General features: G+C 36.8%; 1 protein-coding gene across 1 annotated transcript; it reads left to right on the top strand.

The window, feature by feature from the left end:
- The first annotated feature begins 7,297 nt into the window (after positions 1-7,297).
- Positions 7,298-11,200, top strand: LOC148693033 (uncharacterized). Its single transcript, XM_088680366.1, has 4 exons — positions 7,298-7,747; positions 8,040-8,170; positions 10,162-10,266; positions 10,413-11,200. Exons 1-4 carry the CDS (start codon positions 7,679-7,681, stop codon positions 10,837-10,839), a joined length of 732 nt encoding a protein of 243 aa, XP_088536492.1. The 5' UTR covers positions 7,298-7,678; the 3' UTR covers positions 10,840-11,200.
- The last annotated feature ends 392 nt before the right edge of the window (positions 11,201-11,592 follow it).

The following is an 11,592-nucleotide window of genomic DNA, read 5'->3' as shown; positions in this document are numbered from 1 at the left end:
ATTGTCATATTCCGGCCTGGGGGTCCACCACATGTTGGGCTCGCTTCACCACCGTAACACGATATTGTCCGCTTTGGGCCCCTACCACACCCTCATGGTTTTGTTTCTGGGAACTCACATGAGAACTTCCGAGTGGGTCACCCATCATGGGAGTGCTCTCGAGCGTAACTCGCTTAACTTCGGAGTTCCCACGGAACCCGAAGCCAGTGAGCTCTTAAAAGGCCAAGTGCTAGGTAGGGGTGAGAATATACATATAAGGATCACTCCCCTCGACGATGTGGGATCTAACAATCAACCCCCCTTAGGGGCCCGACGTCTTCGTCGGCACACTACGGCCAAGGTTAGGCTTTGATACCAAATTGTCATATCCCACCCCGGGGGTCCACCATATCTCGGGCCCGTTCCACCACCGTAGCACGATATTGTCCGCTTTGGGCCCCTACCACACCTTCATGGTTTTGTTTCTGAGAACTCACATGAGAACTTCCCAGTGGGTCACCCATCATGGGAGTGCTCTCGCGCGCAACTCGCTTAACTTCGGAGTTCCTATGGAACTCGAAGCCAATGAGCTCCCAAAAGGCCTTGTGCTAGGTAGGGATGAGAATATACATATAAAGATCACTCCCCTGGACGATGTGGGATCTAACTCGGGGCGTGTCACAATCTGACCCACTTGAATTTCCAACTTAGTTAGTGCTATGAAGTGGTTCTGAATAATGCTACAAGTTGCTTGTTGAAATTGCAAATTGTTTTGAGTGTGTTGCTTCAAAGTGTCCTCCAAAGAAGTGTCAAGAGGAGGTCTGTTGTGGTGAAGGTGCAAATGCTTGATTTCGAGCTTCTATGTTGTTCCAAGAGCCATGATAAGGGTTCTTCCAAAGAGGGTTATTTGTTTTGACAATGGTTGTAGTGCCTTTTGGTTAGAGAAACTCATGAGGTTTGAATGCTCTTGGACAAATGTATGAAATTCATTTCTCCTTGGACATAATTGAAAGTGATGGTTGGTCTTAACCACATAAAGGACATGCACCATGCATCTTGCTATACCACTTGAAATCAAAACAAACTAAATTGAAAATTAAAACCTAAACTAAGAAAATAGAAACATAAAGGGTTTATAAAGCAATCAATTATAGGGGACTGAAATTAGTCCTTGACAACGACGCTAAAATTTTGTTGTATTCCTTTTAAGTGCAGATATAAGGATAATATAATGGCACAAGTAAGGGTGTCGAATCACACAGCCTAATTATACCTCTACAAATGACTAGCTTTAGAGGAACCCTAACCAAACAATGAGAACACAAACTGAATTTGGATTTTTGTTTTGAAAACTACAATAATTTAAAAATGCAAGAAAAGATAAACATGACTAATTGATTAACATTGGGATGGGACTAGGGATACCAATTCACCATCACAAGCCAATTCCGTGAAAATTAAGTCAAAACGTATTTAACTCTCCAATCTGCAACTATGGTTCATTTTACTTATTTATGATCATCCATTTGATGTGGGGTTGTTATCAAGTACTCCTAATCTGCAACCTAGTTGTGCTATTCAATTTAGATTACCAATTAAGAATCCATTAAGAACAAGAAAACTTCAAAGAAAGAAAGAAATCATATGGCAGGATGTTTGCATAACAGTTTTTTCATTCATTCACATGTCCACCAAGATTAAGCATGATGCGTACTATAACCTTGATCAAATAATATGTAGGAAACCCTAACGGTAATCAAACATTAAGATAAACAAACAAATTAAACTATAAAATTAGTGAATGAAACAAGAAAACAGATTGATGAATTGAATGCTTTTACTTAATAACATAGTATAATTTTGCAGCTACATCAAAATCCCCAGCTATGAACTTAATTACGCAACATGTTCATATAATATATAGATATGAAGAACAGCATGAGTGAAATTAAATTCATAGAAGAAACCCCCTGAAGCAATTCTGGTGTTGAACTTCTGCAAGCATAGCGTGACTACATGGTTTCTTCGGTGGCAGCAAATGGTGAAGGGAAATAGGGTTTTGTTTTTGGAAGAAAGGCCAAAGAAAGAGAGGGGAGAGAGCTCTGGTTGTCCCCAATAAGGGCTTGTGTTAAGGTGATGTGAAACTGTAGTATTTATATACTAAATGAATCTGCAATAGATTGCAAGGTGGTCCGAACCATTAAGCCAAGGTTTTGAATGTTTTTCTTTATTTGGCTCATCCAAATCAGGCTAGAGATTCCAACTCCTTTCCCATTATGCTCTTGGTCTTCTAACAAGCCAAATTTGCTTTGGATTTATTATTTGGGCTTCAAAACAGGCCACCAAACTTCTTTCAACATTTGAATAAGGGCCAATTCCAAGAAATGGTATGTTTTCACTTCTTTTGACTTCAAATTGATCCTAAATCACATGTAACTGCACATTAACACAAAATAGGGTAAAATGCAACCAGTTTAACTCAAAAAACATCACCAAGAGACTAGAAATGGACGGTATACATGTATGAAATATATAAGTTATCAATTGCTGATTTAGTGGATATTTTTGTAGAATTGCATTACATGAGATCTAAAAAAATAGACAGTTTTGATCATAAAACAATATGAGTGATTTGTATAAAATCAATAAAAAGGTACAATTATCGACAATATATCAACAATATTTATGTTAATTATAAATTGATCAATCATACATTATGATACTTCAATTCATTTAAAATACACAATATACCACTACAGTAGTCATTCACTTCAACTGACACACTATTTCTCATATTTTATATTTTGAAATAGGTTAATATGGATTCAGACACTGCATTTAGTGTCTATTTCCTGATTATGTTTTTTTATATTTAGAGTCAAATGTTGCGTTGTCGTGTCATTTTCTTGGTTTCATTTTTTTTACCTCACTCATCGTGCGACTCTTGATTTTTGCATTTGGATTTAGACACTGCAATATAGTGTCTGTTTTTTGCTTCTTTTTTATTTTATTTTATTTTATTTTATTTTATTTTATTTTAATAGTAAAATGAATGCATTAAAGAGAAGAACCCTGATAGGAGCATATTTATGCGCCTTAGTTAGCTAGTTCTTATGCATTTTTGTTATGTTTTCTTCGTTAAAGTAGTCTTTTAAGCTACTTTCATGTGTTTTCAGGTTTAAAGGACATATTACATGAAATGATGCAATTTGGAGCTTTTGGAGCAAAACTGAGCTGGAATGTGGTGTATGCAAATGGAGCACGAGGAATGGACGAGGTTGAAGGTCAAAGGAGCTTAAGAAATGAAGAAATGAAAGTGATGAGCAAAGAAGTCGGAATTGGCAACCAAAGTTTCTAAAGTTGGAAGTTTCTATTCTTGGAGGTTTCCATTGTCGTGAGTTTCTATTCTTGGCTTTGGGCTTTTAGATGACCTAAACCCTAACTCCTTGTGGACCATAAGCCCATGCCGCACCTAAACCCTAATCCTAGCCCACTTAATCAGCCGCACCCTAGGGCCTAATCATTTAATTTCTGCCAAGTTAAACCCTAATCCATCTACCCTAAGCCCATGCCGCACCTAATGTTCTAGAAACCCTATTTTCTGGTGGATTTCCAACCTCTTGCCGCACCCAAACCCTAGCCCATTTGTCTAACCTGATTTCTTTAGGGTTTGGCTGCCTATATATATGTGTTTTACCACCATGCCGCAAAAGAAGACCCTCTCCACAAATCAGAAATTCGTCAAAATATATTCAGCCCCCTTGCCGCAGCCTTCCTCCACCAATCTGCCATATTTTCACACTTTGCCGCAACCCCCATATCCCCTAAACACTACCATATCATTCCTTACCTACTCATCCATCTAAATAACCCCTAGAACCTGTCCTAGTTCTTGTGCCGCAGACAAGAGGAGGAGAAAAAGCTTGGGACGTTCATGCCATTCTATTGAGGATTGCTGGAACATTTTAGGTGTTGTCTTTCCGTTGAATTCCACGTTTAATTTTGATATTCTTTGTGTTGTGAGTATGAGGAACTAAACCCCCTTGGTTAGGGGGGAATTCGAAACCATGTACATGCTTGCAATATGATTTGATTACATTCAGTTGTTATTTCATAAGTTGTGGATTCAATTTGTTCATCTATTTGATTGATAACTTATTTGTGTATGTTGATTGAGAGTGCACGCTTAGTTTTCATGCATGAATATGATGCTAGATTATGAGGGAGTTTCACCTAATAGTTATAATCTTATAATCACAAGTAGTGAAGGTCGCTTGAAAATGATCGCGTTGAATGAATTCTTAGCATAAGTTTCATGCAATTCATAGTAACGAATGCTTCGTCAATGCTTATGTTTTTCATAGAACTTAATGATTTTTGCTTGTATCTCTATTATGCAATTCATGTAGGGAACTTGTAGGGAATGTTTTGGGTTGTCGTATGCAATCATCCAACTTAATAACTTGTGGAAAAACTGAGGGTTAATTAGTGCAATTCACGGTTAATCTGGGGTGTTGAGTATTTATAATTTATTGGAAGAACAACTGAAAATCGTTTTGTTTGCAAGTGTGACATGTGTGGAGAAGAACCTCCTAACTAGCCTTCTATCCATCCTTTTTATCCAAAAACATTCTACAATCTGTTTAGTTTAAAGTTTCTGTTTTATGTTAAATTTTCGTCCAAAACAAATCCCCCTTAATTTGAAGTCTTAGATTAGTTAGAAAGTGTTTTGATTTGTGTTTCTAAGTATTTTGATTCAAGTTTTCACCCAATTTCGTCCAAATTAGTGTAGGTGCTCAAAACTGCCCAGAAAGTGGTTTTTAGGCAGTTTTGAGTCTTCTAGTTGCTGTTTTGGGTTTTAGGTTTGTTTAAGTGTTTTAACTTTTAGTTTTGCATTCTTTGAGTCGAGTTTAGTGTTTTAAACCGTGTTTTTGAGTTTTTAAGTCAGTTTCCAAGTGTTTAGCAATCCCTCCTAATCCCCGGTCTAGAACGATCCCTACTTACATCTTTACTACAATTTGACAAAAAGAGGGTTTAATTTGTGTGCTTATCTATTTCGCATCAAACCCCTTACACAACCATGGCCATTACAGTAAAAAAGAAAGGCCATATTAGCTTCTATTGGGAGGCAAACATCCCAAATACATAGCTCAGTTCTCTTAAGCCCAACAGACGCTATGACATCTGCAACACTACGGACTGCATCAATAACTAGCTTTGAGTCACCCTCCACAATCACATGATTCAAGTTCCTCCTCCTAGCCCAGATCAATGCTTCCCGTAAAGCTAGAGTCTCGACAGCGTTGACGGTCACAGAACGTAGGTTCATTGCCCCTGCTAGGATATGTTTGTTCTCCCAACTTCTAACCACGAATCCCCCTGCTACCACAAAGTTTGCAACCGAGCCATCAAAATTTATTTTAAAATGAGAGGACATTGGGCATTGCCACTTAATCAAATTGTCTTTAGCAACTGCATCCGCTTTCTCTGAATGACCTGAATTCTCCTTGAAGTAATTATTAACCATATTCATGGCACGAGTAAAAGATCTATAATGAAAAGGCTTCTCATTCTTAAAAATACTAGCATTTCTGTCATTCCAAATTTGCCAGCAGATAGCTAGAGATTTACTTAAACTATTCATTATCCTCTTATCATTGTGTGGTAAGCCACACAACCATTCACTAACTGTGAGGCTACTATCAATATTTAATAATAAAGCATCATTTGAGTAGTTCCATACCTGTTTCGCATATGAGCAATGGAGAAAAAAGTGATCCTGATCCTCCTCATGGCTATTACATAAAGGACATATGTTGTCCAAAGTTGTTGTAAACTTGCTAAGCCTCTTTCTAGTTTGTAATTTGTCCTTTACAAGACTCCAGGCTAACAGCTTAATCTTTGGAGGAATTACTTACTTCCAGATCTTATTCATAAGCCTTTACGTTGAAGAGGAACCCAAATCCTCCATTTGTAGCCATGTTGCAGATTTAACTGAGAACTTGCCATTGTTACTTAGGCCCCAAACAACAGTGTATTTTGAGCTAGCGAGAGAGATAGGGATTTCAAATATTTTGCTAATAATGTCACTATAGGCGGTGAGGAAAAACCCAGTTATGGGTCAAGAACAAAATGTCCTTGCCATCACTGACTACCCATCTCATACCCTTGGAGATGATATCTTTGGCACCCTGAATGCCTTTCCAAGGAGATGAATGGTTTTTTTGGTTCTGTTTTTTCATTATTTTTATATTTGGATTTAAACACTACAATGCAGTGTCCATTTCTTGGTTATGTTTTCTTTTTTACATTTTGATACACGTTTCTTGGTTCTGTTTTTATATTACTTTTACATTTGGATTTAGAACTACAATATAGTGTCCATTTCCTGATTCTGTTTTTTTTTAATTTTTTTTTTGTTGACATTTTGATTCAGGACAATGTAACACAGTGTTCGTTTCCTGGTTTTTTTTTTTTTTTTTTTTTATATAATTTTTTTATGCAGTATCTGATTTGAGATTTAATTAAAACATGTCGAAATCCAATCTGTCTTTTGTCCTCCATTCCAAACCTCTAACCCAACAAAAATAAACTTGCACGATCCAAAAACAAGGCCTAAATTGAAAATAAACTGATTTGAATTTTTATATTCTTTCTCCTTCCTCTGTCGCTTCTCATTTCTATTATGAACTCGATTGACAACCGTTTGTCCAACGAAGAATCGATGAGATTAGCCATGGATTGATGACATTGAGTGGTGGATTGATGAGATATAATAGTCGACAGACAAATTTAGTGGCAACGATGATATTTTTGTGCCCAGTACAACAACTGAAGAGATTTTTATTACTAGGCTTTTAGGTATGGATTCATAGCTTGTATTGATTCATCAACGACAGAGAGAGAAGAGAGGCATTCGAGTTATCTTCATGTGTTGGAGAAAGAGGATTTTTGAGAAAAATAATCATGGATCTTTTTATGATTTAAATTGGAGCAAAAAAGTAATTTTATGACTATTTATATGGGCTTGAAACCCATTTAACTTTTCTTATTGACCTATGCTTAATTAATAAAAATATTTCATTGATTATTTCTAAAATAAAAATTGACTATAGATATGTGGTTCATTCGTAAAGTTTTTATTGATTTTTTGCCAAATTTTCTAAACATGGTATTGCAAAACGGGAAGGAGAGCTGAAAATGTAAAACGTTGAACGCGAGAAGGTTTATTGGCTGAGAAAAAGTTGAAAAGTACATCGAAAGGCAAAACGTGTAAACACAATACACTCCCACATTCATCACGAGCCCATCTGACAAGTCCACATTCCCAAATCATCGGAACATTAAAAATCATTTTTTATTTTTATTTTTGTTTTAATTTTAATCGGACTAACAATTTATGTCATCCACAACCTTCATCATCTCCTCTTCTTCTTCCTAGGGCGATTCATTCCCAAAAGAGGGCCTCCCCCGCTCTCTCTCCACCTCTCTCTCTCTCTCTCTCTCTCTCTCGCTCTAACCTTTTCCCTGTAGTATTATATACCATGTAGGATAGAAGAATCAGAATAATTCTCCAGCATCTACATAATCATAGATATACAACATATACAATTTCTTCATTTTTTCAGGCAGCGTAGAAATTAAGCTAGATCACTAGAACATATTTTTCAATTCTATCACCATAACTTCAGTCATCATCATGGACGGTCATGATCAGCTACTCTCCGACGATCTTACCGATTTATCCACCCTGCAACATCACCATCAGGTACTTCTTCTTCCGGCCAGATCTAACTTCGTTTTCCGATCCGTTTATTTTTATCGTAACCCAGATGCTGTTTACCTAGAAACTGAAAAGCGTCAATGAAAATTTTATTGGGGTAAAATTGGGATTTCTGAAATTTGTGTCCTTGTGTGTTTTCTTGCATTTTCTTGGCTACCAAACGCTAATATTTTTGAAATTGGTTGTCTGATTGGAAAGATTGGTTAATGTTTCCGGTTTGTTTGGATTCTGGGGTTTTGTTAAATTTGTTAATTTTGGGGATGATCAAAATTTTCAGTCGGAATTGCGGAGGGAAGAGGAAAATATTGAAAAGAAATGTGGGAATCATGGTGGGGTGTGCGCAATATGCTTGGATGAGATTGTGCTTCAAGAAACTGCTCTGGTAAAAGGTTGCGAGCATGCCTACTGGTTTGTCTAATCAGTCTCTTTATCCTTCTATTTACACTTCTGCTTTTTTCGGAATATAAAGTATTGCTCTGCTGCATTTTTCTTGGTACCATAGATGTGGTTTGTGCATTTGATGCCGGAACTGTTTTGTGTATTTGTAATGTTGCTCTAGTCGTTTACTCATTTGGTATTGGTTTTGTACAACTTCCATGGTAACTCGTTTAGCCTCATTGGCAATATGCGTATGAACGTATCCCTTAATTCACTTTTCTTAAAAGTGCTACTCGTCGGCTTGTTTTTGTCTGGGGTTGTACTGTATGCTCACCAGGCTTCTGACATTTCAAAGTTCAGTGGTGCCATAAACATTTCATACAATGATTTGTTGTCTCAAGTCTCGTTAAAGGCGTTTCCTTGGACCACTTGTGAGCCGAGACAACGCAGTGAAATCAATTAGCACCTGTTGTACTGTGGGGCAAGGTTAAAAGCCATGTGTTTAAGGTGCATGCCAATACAAGTTTGTAGTTTAGCGTGTAAAAAGACAGAAGATGCCTACATATAAAGTTCCTTTAATTCTGGTTGGGTATGTATGTATAGCACTTTGGTATAATTTCCTGAAATAGTAGATCATAGTGATGTATTGATTAGAAGGTGGGAGATCATAACAGTTTTGAACCAATGAAATAAGTGTTTTAGATGTTTTATAGACATTAGATCAGAAAATTAGTGGATGTAAATTTACTGCTATCATTGGCATATGCATGAGTAAGCTTGATATGCTGTAAAGACCTTCAAGATTTAATGTTCAAATTTTCTCATCTATTGATGATTTTATTAATGAAGATCACTTTCCTCTATAGAAAATTTATAGGCTTGTTATCATGTTCTGAATGGATTTTATAATTGTCTTGACATATTTGTCATTTTCCTTTTTGGTTTAAAGGATGGTGTGTTTCTTATATCCTAATGCACACACATCACTGTTCGAAGTAACTACATAAATTCCATAGATTTTGTGTTGCATTTTGAGACCAGACTCTTAACTTTTACTGATCAGGTTGCTTTTTCTTTGTAAAATTTTTAGAAGAGATATGTTTGTCCCGTGTCACTTAATGAAAAATAATTTGTTTGCTTCATGTCATAACCATTTTGTTTTTAGGTTTTGTTGTTTTCAGCTTTTGTAATAAAGATAAGAGGGAGGAAAGAGAATAGAGGAGGGACAAATGAAGTAGGAAGTATGAAACAATAAACTAGAAAAGAAAGCTTACTAAAAATCATATTCAGTTTTTAGTTGTTTCTCTGTGTACTGTTCTAGATCCGTCCGTTCACTTCCTTACCACACTCCTCCACCTTTGCTTATCCATCTTCTCCCTTGCATTTCCCCTCTATTTCTAACAAAAAAGTGAAAACTAAAACTAAAAATGAAAAGGTTATCTAACAGGAACTTAGTTTTCTGTGATTGCATGTTTCTATGTTAGCAAGATATGCTATTGGGGTTTGCTGTCTGCGTTTATGAGCTATAATGGTCCTTCTATCTAGGTGGTAGTCGAAAATGATATTGAGACTGAGTGTCCGTATGATAGTGAATCTTTTAACTTATACCAACCTTCTTTCAGCCCTTTCTTTGTTTTTTTTTTCCAGTTCCTGATATGGTAGATTCTCTCTTTCCCCTGCTTTTATAAAGTTCTCTTTTTCACAAGTAGGATAAGAATCTGGTATTTATTTGCTTTATGTGTTTCTTTGTTCTTTATTTTTCTTTTTTAAGTTCTCTTGCTCTCTAATCTCTGAATGTTTACTTTTCTGTAAATGCTGACGTTTGAGAACTCAGAACGCTAGATATACTCTGCACTATTTTGGAGTTATGGAAAGACAGGCTTTAGTTAAACGAGTAGTCTTTTCTTTTATACTTTGTCTCACATGAAAAATAAAATAGGAAGAAAGCTTCACGGAGTCTGTTTATTTATTTTTAAATCTGGGCTGTCGGATTCATGATTTTTCATTTTCCCTGTGTGCAGTGCAACCTGTATTCTTCGTTGGGTGACATACAGCCAAAAACCCACGTGCCCTCAGTGTAAACATCCTTTTGAATTCCTGAATGTCCATCGTTCTCTTGATGGCAGGTATCTAATGTCTTCTTGTTTCTCTTTATGCGCATATTTAGAAAGGGAGAAACATGGTTATGAATTAGGAGAGAACCTCCCGGTAGGACGCTGTTTTTGACATTCCTAAGAAAAGAAAGCATATCTTCATTTTTGTGCCTTGACAGCATTCAAGATTACATGTTCGAGGAGAGTGTGTGCCTACTCCTTAGAGCCAAATGGTTTGAGCCATTAGTTGTGGAGGAGCGTGAAGAGGTGTATGAAGGCCATGAAGATTGTTATTATTATCCCTACGAGGATGAAGAGGAGGATGATCTAGATGACGCTTACTTCAGCAGTTCATCGGTTATCCGGATTGGTAATCGAAGATGGGGTGATAATGGATATGTGAGGAGTGGGCGTCAAGAAGCAAGGCCTGTTCACAGATCAAGTACCCAGGATTCGGGTGCTAGTTCATCTCGTGAGCCTAGGAAGAAAGAGGCGGCAATGGATAAGACCGGGAGGCGTGCAAAGCGGGCACTCAAACAGGAAGCGGCTGATAAGGCAGCTGCAGCAAAACATCAGCAGCATTTGGCAAGGTTGGGCCGGAAGTAATTTCATTTATGCAATTGCATTATATTGCAGATCTTAAACCCCTCACCCCCATCTCATGTACATTACTCCCCTGACCTTTTCTTTTGGGTTACGACTCTTTTCTGTCGACCGTGTTAAATAATGTACCATCAAAGGGAAGGAAAAAGGGAAAAAAAGGAAAAAAAAACACCACCAGAGGACGCTGGGAAATAATGACTGGCTTCTCGGTTTGTATCTTTAGAAATTCTTCAGATTACATTTACCGAAAAAAAAAAAAAAATTCACATATGTACATTCTCAATTCTTCATGGCATAAACCAAACGCAGTGGCGTTTTTTGGATTTATATAGTCAACCTAATTTAGTGGGATATGGTTTTATTATTTGTTTTTACATTCTCATTCTTCTTGATTTCAAGTCGGCTTTTGATTGTCTTCCTGTTACCTCTCCTTCTAGCACGTGATATTTTCAGTAGAAATATAAAAGGTTCAGAAATGATATGATCTGTATGGTCTAAAAGATATAAAAATTTGAGTTTTTATCACAATTGGTCCTTGAATTGCCACCGAGAGGCTCTGTGGTCTTTGAAATGAAAATTTGACCAAAGTCATTCTTGAAGTACCAGAGGCATCGATGGCATTCTTCCACTAGAATTTCGCTAAATATTGTGTAGGGTTATAAATCGGCTCAATGCAATTTGAGTTCGAGTTTGTAAGAAAAATGAGCCGAGCTTGAGCTAAATATTAGACTTGTTAGTAGAAGTATCAAACTTTAT

Source organism: Pyrus communis, chromosome 11 (genome assembly GCF_041283825.1).
Source record: "Pyrus communis isolate YQ-2024b chromosome 11, ASM4128382v1, whole genome shotgun sequence".
NCBI classification, from domain to species: Eukaryota; Viridiplantae; Streptophyta; class Magnoliopsida; order Rosales; family Rosaceae; genus Pyrus; species Pyrus communis.
The sequence above is the reverse complement of the archived record's forward strand: the minus strand, read 5'-3'. Positions and strand labels throughout refer to the sequence as shown.

Coding starts and splice junctions, on each gene's coding strand:
- LOC148693033 (XM_088680366.1), top strand. CDS start 7,679: ATGGACGGTCATGATCAGCTACTCTCCGACGATCTTACCGATTTATCC. Junction 7,748..8,039: donor CCCTGCAACATCACCATCAG/GTACTTCTTCTT, acceptor CAAAATTTTCAG/TCGGAATTGCGGAGGGAAGA. Junction 10,267..10,412: donor CATCGTTCTCTTGATGGCAG/GTATCTAATGTC, acceptor GTGCCTTGACAG/CATTCAAGATTACATGTTCG.